Source organism: Lethenteron reissneri, chromosome 24, assembly GCF_015708825.2.
Source record: "Lethenteron reissneri isolate LAM-NWPU_2019-01 chromosome 24, ASM1570882v1, whole genome shotgun sequence".
In the NCBI taxonomy this organism is placed as follows: domain Eukaryota; kingdom Metazoa; phylum Chordata; class Hyperoartia; order Petromyzontiformes; family Petromyzontidae; genus Lethenteron; species Lethenteron reissneri.
In genome coordinates this window covers 946,291-967,396 of record NC_083802.1, presented here as the reverse complement: position 1 = coordinate 967,396, position 21,106 = coordinate 946,291, and the positions used below count along the sequence as shown (strand labels likewise).

At 51.2% G+C, this 21,106-nt stretch overlaps 1 protein-coding gene across 3 annotated transcripts in view; it reads left to right on the top strand.

Moving 5' to 3' along the window:
* Nucleotides 1-20,573, top strand: part of NUP155 (nucleoporin 155) — a 35,985-nt gene extending 15,412 nt beyond the window's left edge. For 2 of the 3 annotated variants that reach the window (XM_061557881.1, XM_061557883.1), the window contains exons 16-35: nucleotides 201-286; nucleotides 592-654; nucleotides 1,879-2,005; nucleotides 2,507-2,573; nucleotides 3,266-3,375; nucleotides 4,514-4,620; nucleotides 4,894-5,027; nucleotides 6,046-6,237; nucleotides 7,004-7,142; nucleotides 8,036-8,171; nucleotides 8,309-8,465; nucleotides 9,177-9,281; nucleotides 9,689-9,843; nucleotides 10,292-10,421; nucleotides 11,910-12,023; nucleotides 13,747-13,867; nucleotides 15,425-15,535; nucleotides 16,823-16,959; nucleotides 18,519-18,625; nucleotides 18,986-20,573. In XM_061557881.1, the coding sequence (XP_061413865.1) occupies nucleotides 201-286; nucleotides 592-654; nucleotides 1,879-2,005; nucleotides 2,507-2,573; nucleotides 3,266-3,375; nucleotides 4,514-4,620; nucleotides 4,894-5,027; nucleotides 6,046-6,237; nucleotides 7,004-7,142; nucleotides 8,036-8,171; nucleotides 8,309-8,465; nucleotides 9,177-9,281; nucleotides 9,689-9,843; nucleotides 10,292-10,421; nucleotides 11,910-12,023; nucleotides 13,747-13,867; nucleotides 15,425-15,535; nucleotides 16,823-16,959; nucleotides 18,519-18,625; nucleotides 18,986-19,124 (2,437 nt within the window). In that variant the 3' untranslated portion in view covers nucleotides 19,125-20,573. The remainder of the gene's footprint in view (nucleotides 1-200; nucleotides 287-591; nucleotides 655-1,878; nucleotides 2,006-2,506; nucleotides 2,574-3,265; nucleotides 3,376-4,513; nucleotides 4,621-4,893; nucleotides 5,028-6,045; nucleotides 6,238-7,003; nucleotides 7,143-8,035; nucleotides 8,172-8,308; nucleotides 8,466-9,176; nucleotides 9,282-9,688; nucleotides 9,844-10,291; nucleotides 10,422-11,909; nucleotides 12,024-13,746; nucleotides 13,868-15,424; nucleotides 15,536-16,822; nucleotides 16,960-18,518; nucleotides 18,626-18,985) is intronic. The other variant, XM_061557884.1, reaches the window with a different exon arrangement.
* Nucleotides 20,574-21,106: the final 533 nt, after the last annotated feature.

Here is a 21,106-nt window from a genome sequence, read left to right as displayed (position 1 = left end):
CTGGTGTGGTGTGTAAACACCACCACTGGGGAGACAAATGCGGCCAGTCGTGGTACTTGCCACCCATCCCCTTTTGTGCCGTGCCGCCCTTCATAGGTGCTACCCGTTAACAGCACTTGCCCCAACAGTCTGTTCAGGCTATAGGGGGCTTATTTGCCTTTGCGTGCATATACACGTGTGTGTGTGTGTGTGTGCTTCAGGTACGGAGGAGAAGCCCAGATGCGTTTCTCCGGCATGCTGCCTCAGGCGGTCCCTCTGGGTTCCTCCTTCACCCCCTCGGCACAGAGTGAGAAACAAACAACTCCCCCTCTTCCTCCCCAGCATCCGTGCACTCAGCTTTGTAGATGCACACGTTTGTACGTGTAGAAGTCCTCTGTTGATCCACTGCTGGATGAATGCCTCCCACATGTCCTTTGGTCATGTGGGAGTTGTTTGACCATGTTTCACCACACTGGACTGGTTCGGTTGTCACTCGCCACTGGCGTTAGCCATGGCCAGGAATTGAACTCGGGTGTCCGGGTTCGTAGCGCAGTGCTAACCCCCCACTATCCCTTCTCCCTTCCCCCCCTGGTTTGTGATGCTGCCTCCCAGAGACCATGCTGAACTTCGGTAGTCCTGTCGCAAGCTCCACTATGCTGCGGTCGCCTGCAGGAGGTCAGAATCAGAATCCTATGAGCTATATGAAGCTCTTGTTTCCACAGATATTTCAGTAGGGGCGAGTCAGAATGTTACAACAACAACAACAAATATAAAAACACGATGCGAGTGCGAAGTAATAGGAAATGTAAGCAAATCACTAAATATAAATACGTAAAATAGATTAAGGTATACAAGTTCAAATTGCATAAGTACACTAATTTCATCGTTCGTCTTTTACCCGTGAAATTTCTTTGATACACGTCGTTTCGATATTCGTGGCACTTTTGCAGAGCTCATGCCCGATGTAAACCACCGGGGTATTACTGTATTTAGTAAAAAATCACGGATGAGGCATGGGAAAATAACTACTTCACAGCAGAGGTCGCAATCGGGTACCCGATACCCGTACCCTACCCGATACCCGGCTACCCGTACCCGGCCGGGTACGGGTACCCGTTTGCGACCCTGGTGCGGCCGGGTATGGGTAGGCTGTGAGTCACTGGTGAGTCACCGTTTGTCACTCATTTTCCAACGTCTTGTCTCTTCTCACAATTCAAGTTCCTAGAATCACCCCACCCGTGCCTGCAACATGGCTTCATCCCAGAGGTCGCAATCGGGTACCCGATACCCGTACCCTACCCATACCCGTACGGGTAGGGTACGGGTACGGCCGGGTGCGGGTACCCGTTTGCGACCCTGGTGCGGCCGGGTACGGGTAGGCCGTGAGTCACTGGTGAGTAACCGTTTGTCACTCATTTCCCAACGTCTTCTCTCTTCTCACAATTCAAGTTCCTAGAATCAACCCACCCGCGCCTGCAACATGGCTTCATCCCAGAGGTCGCAATCGGGTACCCGATACCTGGCTACCCATACCCGGCTGGGTATCGGGTACCCGTTTGCGACCCTGGTGCGGCCGGGTACGGGTAAGGAATCAAAACCCGTTTGCGACCTCTGCTTCACGGAAAGGTCACGGAATAAGGTGGCCGAGTGTAGCCCCGGGCACACCACCCGCTCGCGTGCTGTTCCCATTCTGGTTTTATGAGGGACATTGCCCTACACACCCGGCAACCCGGTGATGAATATTTCAACTGGTCCTGGGCCTCTGCTAGGTCGGCTCAGCCTAAATGAATACCCGATGCCGTGTGTAAAACACAAGAAGTAGTTGTAAAACTGATGTGTTAACACTGCCTGTCTTCCCCGTCACCGCCTCTCCCACCGCGCGCATTTCTTTCTCGTCAGTGTTGAGCCCTCAGCAGGCCGGCCTCGCTGCGCCCGGGACGGACGCGGCTGGTGCTGGGCTCGGCCCGGAGGTGGTGTTCTCGGGCCGGCACGACGGGGTGTGTCTCTACCTCGCTCGCATCCTCAGGTGAGGGGGAGCGGGCCTGCTCGCAGGGTCATGATCCACCACGATGCGTCGTCATCGTTGTCGTCGTCGTCATTATTGTCATTATTGCCATCATTGACATCGTGATAATAATTTTTACGATTATTGCCATTGTCATCATCACAATCGTTATCAATGTATGTTGAACTTCTTTCGTGCCGTACGTATCCAACCGTGCTATCGTGTTTATATTCATTTCCCCCATCACGATGATCGTGGTCATTGTTGTTTGCCATCATCGTTATCATAGTCGTAGTCATCACCGTGATTGTTATCATTAACCATCATTGTAATGTGCGGTCATTAAGACAGCAACTCCACAGCACAGCGTGGAATGAAGGTATTGGAACCCAGCATCAACTTCAACGACGACGAAACCCATGGGCGGCCGAGGCAGCCAGGACAGCGCCAACAAATCACGCTGTAACCCCACGTCCCTGCTCCAACCTTGTCCGACCATCCCAACCTCATTTCTCGTTGCAGCAACTTCTGGGACGGGAACGTGGTTCTTGAGCATACGATTAAGGAGGGCAACCGGCAGCTCATCACTGTGAGTGTTTTGCTTCGGTGCCTTTGCACGCGTCATGGGAGGGGCTGTTTGCATGCAGGAGCGCCCCCACCCCCACCCTGGTAGAGTAAACGCAAGTAATAAAATGCAACGCACATTTCCTTTCAGTTTCTCTTCTCTCACACCCTTGTCTTTTCTTGGTTTATACTGGTACGAACCACCTGGTTCCACCAGCCCACAGGGGATTATTGTGTCCGTCCGTCCGTCGTGCATCCAAAAATGGGAGGGGTGGGGCTGGGTGGAGAGGGGAGGGAGGGGCGGGATGGGGCTGGGTGGTGAGGGAGGGTGGGGAGGGGCTGGGTGGGGAGGGAGGGGCGGGGTGGGGCTGGGTGGGGGGTGGGGCTGAGTGGGGAGGGGCTGGTCACCCCGTGGTGCCCTTATAAAACTCAACGTTTAACCTACTCACGCCAGCTTGTGCCCGCCCTCAGTCGGCCATATTTGCGGAATACACCACGCCGCCGTTGACCCTGGCCATCGACCGAGCAACCCAACGTTCCTACCAGCTCCCTCCGCAGCAGGAATGTGTTTTATGCACGTTGCTGTTGGTCGTCTGCATGCTGTGTGCACCACCCAGGTGCTGTGCTATATCCTGCACCTGCTGTTGAAATAATAAATAATGTTAAACCACCTCCAGCCACCACAAACTTAACAGCGGCTTTCATTTGCCTTCTCAGCTCGACAGCGCCGTGGCCGTGGAGCAACTGGACGACATGATCACTCGGCTCGAGGGCCTCGTTGAATTCCTGGACAAGGACGCGCAGTTTGCAGGCCCCTCCCTGACCAGGTGTGGTTGGCAGCAGTGGCATTCCTGTCAACCCCTTATCAGTGCTCTACCTTGTTACAGACCAATTCAGACCTGATTGGTCACCCCGTGCTCCTATAAATCTCAGCGTTTATCCTACAAAGTCCCATCACAAGGGAGAAACGCAAAAAAACGACTATATTTTTTTCCCATATTGAAACGGCTGTACGCCATATGGACCTGAACTCAATTTCCCAGTACAAGAATGCGGGTAAACCGTATGGGTTGCCAGGTATGCAATGGTGAGGTTTAAGTTTTTACGCGCATGTAGTGTGTGCGTGCGTCCGTACATTGAACTTTGTTTCGCACTGCTCGTAGCCCAACCGTGCTAATCGGTTGTCGTCGATGCGAGTGTTTACTCCGCCCAGCATTTACCGCCGCAATTGGTTGACTGATATTTTATTTAACCAGTTAAGGCCCCCTCAGCTATAGATATTGATCTTTTTCAGAAGCGACCTGGCCGCAAATGATAGCTCAATGAAGTCGCTAATCATCACGTGGAAATTTGGAGCAGGCGAATTACTCTAAATGCATGTGTCTGAATCTGGAGGGAAAAATACTCGCGACCACGGGAAGGGAGACACGTAAACTTCAAATATACAGCAGGCGTCAGGGTCGGGATCAAACCCACCCACGACCTCCTGTATACAAGGCGAGATAGTTAATATCTCGCCGCCATGGTTAATTGGGCTTGAGCAGCACAAGTCGTGGTGGCCAGGAGGGACCAGCTTGTCAATTGGTTTATATATCTGCTTCTTAACGTAGGTTTGTTCGAACCCACTTATATGTGTGTGTGTTTGTGTGTGTACTTGTGTGTGTGCGGTTATGTAGCGGTTAGCATGTTGTGGTACGAACCTGGCGACTGGAGTTCGATTCCCGCTCACGGCCAACACCTTTGACGATTATTTCAACCGATCTTGGGCCTCCCCTAGGTCGAACTCACCCTTAAATGAGCACCTGGTACAGTGTGTAAAGTCATTGTCACTGGGAAGACAAAGGCGGTTTGGCGTCGTGTTGGCCACCCACCCCCTTGTGTCCCATGCCGGCCTTCATAGGTGCTCGCTAACAGCACTTGCCCTAACAGAGCTATATGGGGGGTCTTTGTCTTGTGCGTGCTCAGTGGTTTCGCCACATCATCGGCCGTGCCCCAGAGGCTGCTGGGATACCCCCGGGTGGACGGTGGTGGAGGGCAGCACCTGCAGCAGGAGATGCAGCGCAAGTACAACGGTGAGGGTGAAGATTTCCCTGACAAAGAAATATAATGTGTTATTGATCGTAACTTCTTCACGGTTATCATCATTTGCCATGTTCAGTCCGCTGCTGGATGAAGGCATCCCGAAGCTGCCATTACCACACATTGTCGATTGTGTTTCGGTCAAAGTGAATCGGAACGTACCGAGGGTAAAATGTTCTTTGCTCACAATCGTATATCGCACCGTTTTACCCGCCCCACCCAACCAACCCTCCTCCCACCCTCCCAAACCCCCCCTCCCCTCCTAGCGGAGGCCCAGGCACACGAGCGAGCTTCCCTGCAGCAGATGGGCTCGCTGGTGCACCACGTCATCCAGACGCTGGCGCTCTGGAAGCTGCTATGCGAGCACGGCCTGTCCATCCTCACCGCCGCTCTGCCGCCGGTGAGCGTCTGTTGCTGGCGGCCAGTCGTTTAACGACGTGGTCTAGCGAGGAGCGCTGATGAGTGCCGAGAGCGCGAAACCGGGTCTCGGCTTTTTTTTCCCCAAGCAGTCGCCGACGTAAAGACGTTCGTGTCGTAGGGGGAGTTCGATTTGTTTATTTTTTTAGTGGATAATTTGACTATTTAATTAAGTAAAGTCGTGAAGTAGCAAATTCGCTGCTTGTGTCTGAGCAAGCTATGAAGAGCCGCTTGAGGAACAGAACATATCCAGCTTGAATCATGGACCTCAGTGATGCTGCTGGTTTAATGTCTAGTGCAGCGGTTAACGCGCTGCGTAACGAACCCGGCGATCCGAGTTTGATTCACGGCCACCACCACCACCAGTGACGATTATCTAAACCGATCCTGGGCCTCCCCTAGGTGGACTTGACCTCAAATGAGTACCTGGTGTGATATATAAACATCGCCACTGGAGAGACAAAGGCGGCCGGGAATGGTACTGGCTACCCACCCCCTCGTGTGCCACCGTGCCGGCCTTCATTGGTGCTCGCTAAAAGCACTTACCCTAACAGTCTGTTAAGGCTATACGGGGGGGAATCTTTGTCTTTGTAACCTGACAATTAAGAACCCCTTAACGGAGTGTGAGAGGCTCACGAGTGGTGGCACAGTGGTTCGCGCACCACGCTGCGAACCTGGCGACTTGAGTTCGATTCCCACTCGCGACCAACTTCAATGACTAATATTTTTACCAGTGCTGGGCCTCTCCCGTACGGGCGACTCATCCTTAAATGAGTACAATGTCCAGTCTGTACAAGATGTTTATTTACTCGCTGCATGGCGCTGGAGAGACGAAGGTGGCCGGGAGTGGTGCTGATCACACTACCCAATTGGTGATCACTAAACAGCGCTTCCTTCACGAACCTGTACAAGGCTACAACGGAGGATATTTGTTATTGTTTTATGATCTCACCAAGCCAGTTCTTGGGAGCGCACACACTCGCCCGTGTGTGTGCGTGCAGGACATACGCGACACCCTGAAGGCCATGAGCCTGCAGGAGCTGGTGCTGCGGGGCGACGCCGTCACTGGCGGCCTCATCACGGCGCTCATCAACCGCTACATTGGCGACTTGGCCTCCACCGACTCCATCAGCCAGCACCTGCGTGCCGCCTGCCCCCTGCTCTACAGCGTCGATGACGTCACCTGCTCCAAGGTGCGAGCGGCGTCGTCATCGGGCGCTCTCCGGACGGAGCCGCGTGGCGGCGGCGGCGATGACAGCGGTGGTGATGCATGACCCCGCGATCCAGCGGGCGAGGGTTGGTGGATTGCGTAGAGATTTGTGAGGCTCCTGAACCCGCTGGTAGTCACGTACCGTATTTTACAGATTCTTCGATGCTCTGGCAAAGTAAGACGCATCCGAAGGTTGTGCCCGTTGTCAAAAAAGTGCAAACTAAACTATAAACTAAACTATTGTTTATTTATCTTCTTGGTTCTTTCGGTAAAGTCACGTAGAAGGGAAGTAATAAAATAATAAAAATAAAACATAAAATAATCATCTACGTGACTTTACCGAAAGAACCAAGAAGATGAATCCCTGCAGTCACAAAAGCTTTAAATCAAAATTTATTGCTTATTTAGCCAGGTAAGGGATCTGGTCACAAATTATAGCTCAACAAAGTGGTTTATTTCGTGGAGATTTATAGCAGCCAAATACTCTAAACGCATGTACGTTATTCTGATGCGCTCGTGAGACGTTTACCATGGTAAAAAATGGGTGAAGGAGCAGCCCTGCAATTGCTTTGCTCGCACCCGCTGCTGCTGAAAGTGCCTCTACTCGAAGATGGAGCACTCTAGAGGGTGTTTGGCCTACTCGAGGCTTGGGAAGAGTAAGTTACGGGCATATATTACAAATGTAAATGTTTGCGCGCCGAGTGTGAAAACGATGTAACGAGATCCGTGTGACTGTCGTCGCGACGCAGGCCAACGAGCTGCTGCAGAAGTCGAGGCAGCAGCTGGGCGGCGCGGAGCGCGAGCGAGCGCTGCGCGAATCTCTGCAGCTCTACCGCCTCATCAGCCACCAGGTGGACCTGCCGCTCGTGTGCAGCCAGTACCGGCACGGTGAGCGAGGCTCCTTGGCGTACAACTAAAGTGGAAAAACTGCTAAAAACTAAACTATTTTTGATATTCTATTGGAACCTCATTTGCCAGTAAAAAATATGATGATTGTTTTTTTACCCTTCTATCTGGCAACAAAACTGACACCTTTTTTTACAAGGAGTCTTGTTTGCATAGACCACAATACCTGCAGTCATAATGCAAACAAAAAACACAACTCTGATAATGTGCGCCTTTTGGCGTCATCTGGTCCAACCCATGTGAGACTAGGCTCTAAGGAAAGTTGTTTTGGGTGTGGACCAATCAACTTCAAGGACAGTGCATACATTATCAGAGTTATGTTTTTTGTTTGCATTATGACCGCAGGTATTGTGGTCTATGCAAACATGACTCCTTGTAAAAAAGGTGTCAGTTTTATTGCCAGATAAAAGGGTAAAAAACCAATGATTATTTCTGATGTTATCAGGTAAGGCCCACTCAGCTATGTGGCTCTCTTTTAGAAGCGACCTGGCCGCAACTGACAGCTCAACGAAGTGGCTGATCATCATGTGGACATTTCTAGCAGCAGGCAAATACTCTAAACGCGTGACATTGATTCTAAATGTGGAGGGACGAAACCGGAGGACCAGGAGCAAAAATCGACACGACCACTTGGAGAACGTGTAAACTCCAAATATACAGGTTTCAGGGTCGGGATCGAACCCGCGTCTGTTTCATACACATGGAAACTTAGCATTGTCAGAATAGAATCTGAATATTTATACTGGAGGAATCCAATGAGCTATCAATTTGTTTTGTTCCAGATATAATGTAAAAATGTATGTCATAGCTGCTTATGACGACACATTAATTCGGTGGTTGATAATGAGCGAGTGTGTGCACATGTGCGCGTGCAGTGCGGTTCTACGAAGGTGTCCTGGAGCTGTCTCTCGGTGCGGCCGAGAGGATCGACCCGCAGGGTTTGGGCCTCCACTTCTACAAGAACGGGGAGCCCTCCGAGGACGCTCAGGGCCGCCAGGCGTACATGGAACGGTAAGGGGGGACCCCTGCCCCCCTTACTGTGACCTGCCAGCTGGCATTCGACACTCCACGTGGCCTTAAAGTGCACATAGCCTGGCACAAGTGCCGTTGTTGTTGTTGTTATATGTGCGTGCCTGTGTGTGGTGCAGGCTGGAGTGCTACCGCTGTGTGACGGACATGCTTCAGGAGCTGGTGCAGGCGTCGCGAGCGCCCGTCCAGTCCCCGAGCGTCCCGTCGCACCCGGGCCCGCCGGCCGCGCCGGCTGACACCAACCCCTTGCCCAGCACGGAGCAGGCCGCACAACACGTGAGGAACAAATACAAAGATCCCCCCTATAGCCTTAACAGACGTTTGGGGCAAGTACTGTTAGCGAGTAGCACCTATGAAGGCCGGCACGGCACATCAGGGAATGGGTGGCCAGCACCACTCCCAACCGCTTTTTTCTCCCCAGTGGCGATGTTTACACACCACACCCGGTACTCGTTTGAAGCTCAGTCGACCTAGGGGGGAGGCCAAGGACCACGTGGGATATTCGTCACTGTGTTTGGCTATGAGTGCTAATCGAACTCGGGTCATAGCCGGGCTTGTAGTGCAGCGCGCTAACCGGTACACTACCAATCCCCTCACAACACATGAGGAACACACACACAAACAATACAAACGTATACCTGCGTGTAAGTGCACAACGACAACAACAGTGACGGTGACGTCCCCACGACACTCGCTGCACTTTGAGGCCACCTGATGCGTCTGAAGGTTTGCTGGCAGGTCACAGGACCCATCCAGGTGTTGTCGGTTTACTGAGATGGACCACCTTTGTTCACCGTTGGAAGCGGCGCACAAACACAGGCAGTGTTTACTTGCACAAAGACAACGTTTACACACAGCACACACGAGCGCACTGCACACGCACACACACCCACTCAACAGCAGTAGCGCTCAGCAATGAGCTGTGGTCACGCGTGATGTGACAGAGCTGGCTGCTGGCCCTCCCTGTCCCCCACTCCTTCCGTGCAGTATGAGCAGATGCTTCGTTTGGCTCAGCGCTGCACAGACGAGCTCTTCCACATCTCCCTCTACGAGTGGCTCGTGGCTGCCGGCCTCCCCGACAAGCTGCTGGAGGTGATGATGATAGTTGTGACCGCGGTGGAGATGATGATGATGAAGGTGGTGAAAATGATGATGATGCTGGTGCGTGTGATGTTGATGGCGATGATGTTGGAGGCAATGGGGATGGTTGTTGGCGTTGGTAATGATCGCGACGATGACTGGGTTTTTCCCACTGCGGGAACCCCCAAGCCATGCCGCTGACATCGCATACAACGAACAGGTCGTCCCTCATGTATGGCAACAACAATGATTACCCTACCCCCCACCCCCCTGGCCCTGCTTAGCCTTAAGCCAGATTCAGACATCTTGTGAGGACAAACACATCACAGTTTTATCACAGTTTTGTTATTTGGCTTTGCAAATTTTGGGATTTGTTTTTTTAATGTTATCCAACGTCCCGTCCGGACGTTCTCGTGCAGGTGTCCTCGCCGTACCTGCAGCCGTACCTGGTGCGCATGAGCTCCCTGCAGCAGGACAAGCTCACCTACCTGGACCTGCTGTGGCGTTTCCACCAGAAGTCGGGCGCGTTCGGTGCCGCGGCCCGTGTGCTCGCCCGCCTCTCCGACATGAGCAGGTGCGCCCGCCGCCGCCACCACTACCATCTACTTCTACTTCTCGTTCTCTTCTCCTTCTGACGTACAGCTGATGTAGATGCAGAGCATGATAATACAATTGCACGATTCTGATGATCAAGCCAGATAACCGCATCAGGAGTAGTGGAGTGTATCGCTGTGTGTATGTCGTGTGTATGTTGAACTTATTCTGCACTATGTAGCCAACCATGCTAATTGGAGATGCGGGGGAAGGACAGCCAACTAAACACAAAAAATAACACAGTTATTGGAAAAGGTGTTTTATGCAACTGGCCACAGGCCATTTCTCAATGTGCCTGTAAAGTATAATTCTCCCATTCCGTACCGACTGCTTTTTCTTGCGACGGCACCCCCGGGGGCCCTCTGCCTTCTTGATAATTTTCTCAGCTGATAAGTTTTCGCTCTCTCCCGCACGTTGAACACGCGCAGCACGGAGGTGACGTTACAGCAGCGCATGGAGTACCTCGCCCGCGCCATCCTCAGCGCCAAGAGCTCCCCGACCGTGCCACCCCACGCCGCGGACGGCGAGTTTCTGCACGAGCTGGAGGAGAAGATGGAGGTGAGGAGAAGGGGTGGCGGTTGTGGGCAGCGGTAGTGGTGTTAGCGGTTATAGTCCTGTGCAGTCCTGTGCTGCGCTACGAATCCGGCGACCCGAGTTCGATTGCCGCTCACGACCAATGCCGGTGACGATTATCATCATTGGTCCTGGGCCTCCTCCCTAGGTTGACTCGGCCTTAAATGATTACCTAGTGCCGTGTGTAACCATCGCCATTAAGCAGACAAAAAGGCCCTGGCGTGGTGCTGGCCACCTACCCCCTCTCGTGTGCCACAGTGCCGGCCTTCGTAGGTGCTCACTAACAGCACTTGCCCCAACAGTCTGTTAAGGCTATATGGGGAATCCATCTCTTATTTAATAGTTTTTTGATGCCGGTTCAGAAACACGGTCGTTAACGAAAACTTTTGAACAAATAACTGCAGAAGCAAGGTAGAAGCAACGCTTAGAATTGCGCTGAGAGACGGAGAGAGGAACGAACATATTAGGGAACATACGCAGGTACATTTAATACAATTATAGACTGTTTCGGAAAGCCAAATGGGCTTAGGCAGGACAAATCGCGGATGTGCCATGTGCCTCTTGCGATGTGTTTTTGGCAATTATGCCGGCATTTAACTTCCTGAAGACGCCCGATCGAAACGACAAACATTTTGCCAAACAACACACGCTGCAATCTGAAGATGTTAACGAAGAGCTAAAGCTCTTTGTAACAAATCTCCGATATAATAACTGCAAAAAAATTAGTGAAATTTAGCAATAGTAGGGAACATTGAGAAAGAAGACCGAAAAAAGTTGGGTTTGAGATACGTTCATGATGAAGGTTTTTTCCGGGTTAGATCGCGTAAATATAAACGCGTCGTTAACGCACCACCACTCGACTCAGCCAATTGGTAAGGTTTGTCACGTGAACAAAACGTGCGTATCAGTTACGACTCCAGCACGCCGGTGAGTTGGAGAGTAGAACCACCACACTTACAATTTGAGTATGGTGACGTTTCGCTGGTAATTCCAACCAGCTTCATCGGGCGATTTTTGCCGTAATTGAGATGAATGCGAGCCGGTCACATATGCGTCTCTGTACGTAGGCCTCGGCAAGGCAAGGTAATTTACCCTTTTTACCGGGTACAAGGGTAAAGGTACAAGGGTAAAGGTGTCGACATGCCAAGGGGTAAGGTAAAGGGTAGGGTAAAGGTAGCTCGGAAGAATTACCGGTAGGGTAAAGGTAGCGCGAAGTATTACCCGGTAAATACGGTGCCTTGTTTACCGCTAAAAGCTCCGTGGCGCTCTACCTACCATTTACCGTTATAAACCTTGTTCATGTGTAGTAGTTCCCTACTAATTACCCTGTAATTGGGTCATTTGTATGGGGTAAGGTAAAAGGTAGGGTAAAAATAGGCTCGTTTTTACCTTTTAACTTTTACCTTACCTTGCCGAGGCCCATCTGTACGTCTGTAAGCGTCCTCTGTGTGGCGTGTGCTGTGCCCTGAGCAGGTAGCGCGGATACAGCTGCAGATCCAAAAGACCCTCGGCAAGAGCTATGGCTCCTATCCCGGCATTGCAGAGGCACTCGGCCAGCTGGACTCTCAACTGATGGACGTCACCAAGGTACACGCACGTGACACGGCAACAGAGCGGCACAGCAAGTGTGCATCTCCTCGCCTCCCATTGGCACGGTGGGCTACGTCCGGTGCGAACGAAGTTCAACACATTTCGATTTAAAGCTTTCGTGACTGCAGGGATTCATCTTCTTGGTTCTTTCGGTAAAGTCACGTAGAAGGGAAGTAATAAAATAATAAAAATAAAACATAATAAAATAATTCTCACGACGTTTCGGTCACAACGCAAGCAGCCGTCCTCAGGTGAAGAACAGGTCTGTCAGACTCTGTCTTCTCGACAGACCTGGTCTTCACCTGAGGACGGCTGCTTGCGTTGTGGCCGAAACGTCGTGAGAATTATTTTATTATGTTTTCTTTTTATTATTTTATTACTTCCCTTCTACGTGACTTTACCGAAAGAACCAAGAAGAAGTTCAACATACATAACTTAGTCGCACAGAGATCCATAGACTCGCACATTAATCTACCATTTCTTGAGAACTGATTTTTGTGTTTAGTCTGTTGTCCCCCCCCCCCCGCACCTCCAATTAGCATGGTTGGCTACGTACGGTGCGAAAGAAGTTCTACATACATGCATACTTGACTGCGTGTGTAACTCCCGGTTATCCGTGGGCAGATTTATTATCCCTGTTGGCAATCCATCGTTCTTGTGAAAATATAATATTGAGAACGGGGTATTTATCCCACCATAATCTCTGCCTTTTGCACACCACTGAGGGTGGTTAAAGTCGTTGCTGGGCTTTTGTCACGGGAGACTTGTGATCGGTGCAAAAACCCACGACACAACTTTGCGGCGGCCACGTGCGGTGGATTATTTTAGACTGGTCAGCAGGTGGCAGAGGTCGCTCCAGGCGTGCTCATTGTGCGTGAGAGAGAAATGTCGCGGACAGTGAGGCTTGTGCACGGCGGTGGAACACGGAGCAAGCGCCGAAGTGTTCTTGTACACGTGGGTACCGAGAGGCCAGCCGACAAACACGGACTTAGTAATCTTCTTGGTTCTTTCGGTAAAGTCATCACGTAGAAGGGAAATAATATAATAATAAAAATAAAACATAATAAAATAATTCTCACGACGTTTCGGCCACAACGCAAGCAGCCGTCCTCAGGTGAAGACCAGGTCTGTCGGGGAGACAGCGCTGTCGTGAGAATTGTATTTTATTATGTTTTATTATTATATTATTTCTACGTGACTTTACCGAAAAAACCAAGAAGATGAATCCCTGCAGTCACGAAAGCTTTAAATCGAAATTTAACAGACTTAGTAACTCGTGCCTCAGTTACCGATTACTTCATTAAGCAATGAAAACCCACCACACATTCTACAATGACGACATACCACGCATTCCACGTCTTCAACCCCAGGCTATGTGGTGGGTGGGTAAGCAAATACATATTTTTTACGGCTGATTTACATTTGTTTTGATTTTATCTGGGCGACCCCTCCCCATTCAGAAATGTACTGTTAATGTGGCGCTGACTGAATAAGCACTCAAAGTGTGGAGTCAGTGTTTTGACTTGACGGTTGTATTTGACTGCGTCGAATGTGACGTTGCGTTGAATTCCTCATTGCGAAAGTGCGCTCGCGTGTTTGTGTGCGCGTGTGTGCGCGTGTGTGCGCGTGTGTGTGCGTGCGTCTGTGTGTGTGTGTGCGTGTGTGTGTGCGCGTGTGCGTGTGTGTGTGTGCGCGTGCACTTGCACGTCTGTGTCAACAGCTGTACGGGGACTTTGCGGACCCGTACCACCTGTCGGAGTGCAAGCTCGCCATCCTGCACTGCGCCAGCCACGCCGACACCACCCTTGTCCAGACGCTGTGGCGCGACATCGTGGAGAAAGGCAGGCAGGAGGAGGATGGGGAGAACGGCACACTCCTACCGCACCACCACCACTCGGGCAAAGGGGGTTGTTAACCGATTATCGATTTTGTGATAATCTGCCCTCCGCTGCTGCTCGCCACGTTGTGCTGCTCCCCGTGGCGTGCCAAAATAATTTCCGGACCTAGTCTCGCGAACTGTTCCGGCTGAAATTAACCACTGCTAATTTAGGAAATCCCTTCTTCCCTCTGGGGCAATCAACAGTCGTTGTCCTGTGGAGAAGGCTCACCTTCCGCGCCACGGTGGCTAGGAGATGTTAACTACCTCGCCTGGAATGCAAGAGGTCGTGGGTTCGATCCCGACCCTGACGTTGCCTGCTGCTGTATATTTGGAGTTTGCGTTTCTCTCTCTCCCCGTGGTTGTCGCGTGGATTTTTCTCCGGGGTCCTCCGGTTTTTCCCTCCACATTTGGAAACAAGCATTTAGAGTATTTGGCTGCTATGCATTTTCACATGATGATGAGCCACTTCGTTGAACTATAATTTGTGATAGCCAGGTCACTTCTGAAAAAGAGCTAAATAGCTTGGAGGGCCTTGCCTGCTAAAATAAAAAATAGTTTAGTTTTTAGTTTAGAATGTGGAACAACCACTGGTTCAGAGGCAGTCACAGGATTCGACCACCGCTACTGATAATTTGAGCAATAAATCACTGACTTTGGTTTTTACATCGTTCAAATATATATAATAAATGTTACGTACCATATGTTGAACTTCTTTAGCGCCGTACGTAGCCAACCATGCAGTGTTGAGTCTATGTGCAGTGTTGAGTCTATGGTGCAGTGTTGAGTCTGTGGGCAGTGTTGAGTCTATGGGCAGTGTTGAGTCTATGGTGTAGTGTTGAGTCTATGGTGCAGTGTTGAGTCTATGGCCAGTGTTGAGTCTATGGTGCAGTGTTGAGTCTGTGGGCAGTGTTGAGTATGGTGCAGTGTTGAGTCTGTGGGCAGTATTGAGTCTATGGGCAGTATTGAGTCTATGGGCAGTGTTGAGTCTATGGGCAGTGTTGAGTCTATGGTGCAGTGTTGAGTCTATGGTGCAGTGTTGAGTCTATGGTGCAGTGTTGAGTCTATGGGCAGTGTTGAGTCTATGGTGCAGTGTTGAGTCTGTGGGCAGTGTTGAGTCTGTGGGCAGTGTTGAGTCTATGGGCAGTGTTGAGTCTATGGGCAGTGTTGAGTCTATGGGCAGTGTTGAGTCTATGGTGCAGTGTTGAGTCTGGGCAGCGTTGAGTCTGTGGTGCAGTGTTGAGTCTATGGTGCAGTGTTGAGTCTATGGTGCAGTGTTGAGTCTATGGGCAGTGTTGAGTCTATGGGCAGTGTTGAGTCTGTGGGCAGTGTTGAGTCTATGGTGCAGTGGTGAGTCTGTGGTGCAGTGTTGAGTCTGTGGTGCAGTGTTGAGTCTATGGGCAGTGTTGAGTCTATGGTGCAGTGTTGAGTCTATGGGCAGTGTTGAGTCTACCCTCCCTGGTCTCCCCCTCTCACCATCTCACTGTCATCTCTGCCCCCCCCTCCCACCCCGTGCTCACAGAGTTGCAGGAGAGTATCTCCCGGAGCCCCACCGACCGCATGCAGCTGCTGAACCAGAAGCTCGTGTCCCTGGGCAAGAGCTACAGCAGCACGCCACAGTACTTCCCGTTGGGTGGGTCCTCCGCACTGCTCGGCAATGTTGTTGTTCTTCTGTGTGTATGTATGTATGTGTGTGCTGTACGTTGAACTTCGTTTGCGGAGGTGCGGGGGGAAGGACGGCAAACTAAACACTAAAAGCAATTCTCAAGAAATGGGTCTTTGTGCGAGTCTATGGATCTCTGTGTGAGTCTATGGATCTCTGTGTGAGTCTATGGATCTCTGTGCAAGTCTATGGGTCTCTGTGAGAGTCTATTGGTCTCTTGTGAGAGTCTATGGGTCTCTGTGTGAGTCTATGGATCTCTGTGCGAGTCTATGGATCTCTTTGTGAGTCTATGGATCTCTGTGTGAGTCTATGGATCTCTGTGTGAGTCTATGAATCTCTGTGTGAGTCTATGGATCTCTGTGTGAGTCTATGGATCTCTGTGTGAGTCTATGGATTTCTGTGTGAGTCTATGGATCTCTGTGCGAGTCTATGGATCTCTGTGCGAGTCTATGGATCTCTGTGCGAGTCTATGGATCCCTGTGCGAGTCTATGGATCTCTGTGTGAGTCTATGGATCTCTGTGTGAGTCTATGGATCTCTGTGTGAGTCTGGATCTCTGTGTGAGTCTATGGATCTCTGTGTTGGTCTATGGATCTCTGTGTGAGTCTATGGATCTCTGTGCGAGTCTATGGATCTCTGTGCGAGTCTATGGATCTCTGTGCGAGTCTATGGATCTCTGTGTGAGTCTATGGGTCTCTGTGCGAGTCTATGGGTCTCTGTGAGAGTCTATGGGTCTCTGTGAGAGTCTATGGGTCTCTGTGCGAGTCTATGGATCTCTGTGCGAGTCTATGGATCTCTGTGCGAGTCTATGGATCTCTGTGTGAGTCTATGGGTCTCTGTGCGAGTCTATGGGTCTCTGTGAGAGTCTATGGGTCTCTGTGAGAGTCTATGGGTCTCTGTGCGAGTCTATGGATCTCTGTGCGAGTCTATGGATCTCTGTGCGAGTCTATGGATCTCTGTGCGAGTCTATGGGTCTCTGTGTGAGTCTATGGATCTCTGTTAGTCTATGTATGTGGAACTGCTTTTGCACCGTACGTAGTCAACCTAAACACACGAAGCAGTTCTAAAGAAATGAGTTAAAGGTGCATAGCTCCAGTGGCTTGATGATGATGATGATATGATGGTAATGGTGGTCATGGTGATGATGTGATGGTGATGGTTTGTATATATATATTGAACTTCTTTCGCACCGTACATAGCCAACCGTGCTGATCGGATGTGCGGGGGGGGGGGGGAATCCTTCGTCTTTGTGCCGCAGAGTTCCTGGTGCTGACGCTGGAGCAGCACGTGTGCACGCTGGGCTGGGACGAGGGCTTCGTGCCGCACACGCTGCTGCAGGTCGGGGCGGACCTGCCGCTGCTGCTGCACACCTACGACAAGGTCTTCCGCACCAAGGTGACACAAGGGGGCGTTGCGCGGGGTTTCTCATCGCGGTAACCGAGACGGCCCACGGTGACGCCCTGGTTTATTCTGTGTTTGTGGTTGTTTTCAAGCAGGGACAGCCCTGGTTAAAACGGTGTGGGTCAGAGGTCGCAAACGGGTTTTGATTCCTTACCCGTACCCGTACACGGCCGTACCAGGGTCGCAAACGGGTACCCGTACCCTACCCGATACCCGGCCGGGTACGGGTAGGGTACGGGTATCGGGTACCCGATTGCAACCTCTGGGATGAAGCCATGTAGCAGGCGCGGGTGGGTTGATTCTAGGAACTTGAATTGTGAGAAGAGACAAGACGTTGGGAAATGAGTGACAAACGGTTACTCACCAGTGACTCACGGCCTACCCGTACCCGGCCGCACCAGGGTCACAAACGGGTACGGGTACCCGTACCCAGCCGGGTACGGGTAGCTGGGTATCGGGTAGGGTACGGGTATCGGGTACCCGGTTGCGACCTCTGGTGTGGGTGTTGTTCGCCACGGTGCCGCCCCTGGTTGATACGGTGTTGTGGGTGTTTTTAAGCAGGGACCGCCCTGGTTAATACTGTGTGGGTGTTATTAACCACAGCGGTGTGTGGATATTCACGTGCCGTCTGCTTTGCGCTGGATGTCAAACGGTCTCCCGTGATGGCGTTGGAACTTGGTGATTGCGGTGCACCTCCCATTTATCACAGTTTGGCTACGTGCGGTGCGAAAGACGTTCAGCGTACATATGTACGTACAAGAGAATAGTTCAGGTGTGCCGGTTGTCACGGTTCAAATTAAAAAAATGTTCTCCCAATCTTCTTAATTAGGGCGCCACGGTTGAGAGATGTTAACTATAACCTTACCTGGCATACAAGAGGTTGTGGGTTCGATCCTGACCGTGACGATGCCTGCTGTATATTTGGAGTTTGCATGTCTCTTTCCGTGGTCGCGTGGATTTTTCTAAGGGTCCTCAGATTTTTCCCTCCACATTCGGAATAAACATCACGCGTTTAGAATATTTGGTCGCTGTAAATTTCCATGTGACGATAAGCCACTTGGTCGAGCGATCATTTGTGATGGCCAGGTCGCTTCTGACAAAGAGCTACTATATAGCGGAGTGGGCCTTACCTGGTAAAAAAAAAATTAACCCGTAAAAACAAAGTTTTTCACTATAAATCCTTTATATGCGTGGCGGCTAGAGTCCTCTCGTCCTCTGGCTTGAGATGGCTGCCACCTATGGGTCAGATGATTGCCTGCCACCATTAAGCAATTGGTAATTAAATATAAAAAAAATTTCCCTAAAAAGTGTAAAGTTATGGAAATTTGTTTTCACGAAAATTAATTGTCACACACAACGAGTCTGTGTGCAAAATGTCAGCTCGATTGGATCACGGGAAGTAGGTTAAAAAACGACCGAAAGATTTGCACGGTCGTAAGCGCGCAAGCAAGCACGCAAGTGAACTTAATATAAAGCATTTAAAAATAGTGTTTAGTTTGCGCTACGCGGGAGATCTTATCTTTGCGCGTGCGATCGTGTTGGTGGCTGCACAGGACACGTGCTGGTACCGGCTCCGACAGCCGCTGCACCTGCTGCATTCAATCCGCTCCATCCTCAACAAGTACCTTCAGCAGCCGGAGACCGTGCCGCCCAGTGAAAGGTGCGTCAGCCGCCGCGCGGTTGTTCCGTCGTCGCGGGGGGGGGGGGGGGCGTTGGCGGCCTACCGTGTGCTGCGTGTGGAGACTCGCGTACGCGTCTTGTGTTGCGTTTTAGTACGCGCGCGCGTTGTGTGTACAGTCTGTTCTTCGGTAACGCGTTGCGAAAGAAGTTCAACCTTCCTACATACGTACGTGCTTGTACCCGTCTTCCCGTTGGAAATGTGACAAACGGCGGCATTATTCTCGTGCATGGGATACAACGCCGTGTACGGGACACAGAGGCCGTAGCAGGACACGACATTGCTCGTTTACGATTCAACGCCCAGCCGTCGCCTTAACGTTGGGGGCGCGGGTCGTTGCAGACGGTTGTTCACCAACACCTGCCTGGACCTGATGGCCGACTACCTGATGGAGCTGAAGACCATGGAGCAGAGTCTGGAGCTGCAGCAGACCGTGGGGAGCTTCCGCTCGCTGCAGGCCAAACTCGAGAGGCTGCTCTGAAGGCCCCCCCCCCCCGCACCGGCTCCTCGGCTGCGCGGCACCAACTACTGCCGCCGCTACCCGCTCACCCGAGTGCCCGCTGCCTCAATCCGTTTCTTGTCAGAACCTTCACCGTCGGTCGCCGTGTGCGTCTCGGTCATCTGCAGCGGCCGGTTCTTGACCACAGGGCCCCGCTGTGGACAACTTTGCCCGAGATAACCGTCGGATTTTGTCGCACGCGGCACACGCGGAAGGAAGATGGGGTTGCCTCCGCCTGTTTCTGCTCGTGCTGGAACGGGCGGGGGGGTGGGTGGACAGACCTTTGGTGCTGTTTGTTTTTATGGACGTTTTGAGATTTTCTAATTGTTGGATGTGAGTGAATGACAAATAAATGAATGCGTGATTAACTGGAGCAGGTGAGAGATGAAGCATTGCTCTTTTGAATCTTTTTTTTTCCTTTGTAAGAGACTCCGTCCTTGGTCGTACAAAATATCCCACTATTGAGAACATTGTTCCAGCAGCAATAGCAGCTCCCGGCCTTGAGCACCGTTGAGTGTAAGTTGGTGTTGCTGCTGTTATCGAGGATTAAGGCTTAAAATTCCCCTGTCGTTACAGTCGAATGCGAACACGCGAAGATATGATTGGGACAAAACGAGCGGGCGAGCGAGCGATGCCTGTTCTGAAGGAGTCGGGCCAGACGCGGTGGTGTTGCTTTTGGTTGCCATTTGCCCCTGGCCCAGTGCCGGACTAAGCTAGTGTGGGGCCTGTAGCAGATGTTAGAAAGGGGCACTAAATAAGAAACATTAAAACACATTTTTAACTTGCATGGTGAAGTAATTGTATTTTTTCATTTGCTGTACGGCCAGATAATACGACAAATCGCGAACCTTAAACACCCAGTCGTTCATAAAAGTTGAAGGCGGTATAGTACTATAGTAATAGTGCAAGTGCAGAATCACTGAACCGAAATTGAAAGCTTGGAATCATTTAGCGCGGGGCCCTTGAAAGTGCGGGTTCCGTCGCATGTACAGCTACTGACCCTGGCACAACAAATATAAACTGCCCCCCCCCCCCCGTGTCTTAATTTTATCCTCTACCGCTCTGCATAGCTGGTGCAGTGGGGGAGATCCCCCCCTCCCCGCTCGTTTGTGTGTGTACCAATGATGAATGAAAGTACTCTGAGCTGCCGACGGCTTGCTACTGTCGTGCCGTTTTGCAACGCGGTGTTTTTTAAGTCTCTCGCATATTTTGGAGTTCTCCAGTGGAATGATTTCGACACGTGATGTGTGGGGGTTTTCTTTTGGCACGTGATGTTTTGCCTTGGTGGCGGTGAAGTGTTTCTGGATTCCCACATGCGCCTGTGGAACATAGATCTACCATCATTGTTTGGATTATAAGATACTCTGCAAAGTAAGACCCTGCACCCTTAAACGTCTGCTCGGTATCAATAAAGTTGTACAAATACACCCACGTAACCTGCCCCTCATTTTGTTTGCATTCAAACGGGGTAGTGGGGGGGGGAGAAACGCATCTCATGATCTGCAGAATTCGGTCGTCGGTGTATTTATGTGCAACAAGATCGTCCGTTTCATATTACCTGTAAAGCCCTTTGCACGCTCTTTGTTTTTTGCTAAACAAATTTGTGTTGTCGACACAACATTAGTCGGATTGTTGAATTAAACAAAGGTCGGAATGGCAAACGCCTCGGCCACGAGTCGCGCCTTTGTGGGCGACGGCAGTGGCCACCCGGATGTTTCTGGAGACACCCAGAGCCGATTGCCACGTGGAGGAGGTGGGGAGGGGAGGCCCTGATTGACGAATGCCAAGATCAAGCCCATTGTAGGGGCTTGATCGGATGATCGCCTGTAGCCCCTGAAGTGCGTGTTAAACCCAAAAGGTTTAAGCCAGTTGAGAGGTTTCTCAAACGCTGCGTGATCACATTCGGCTGACCCAGTTGCAGTGGGTCGACTGGCTGAGGTGACTGACAAGATGCATCAGCTGTT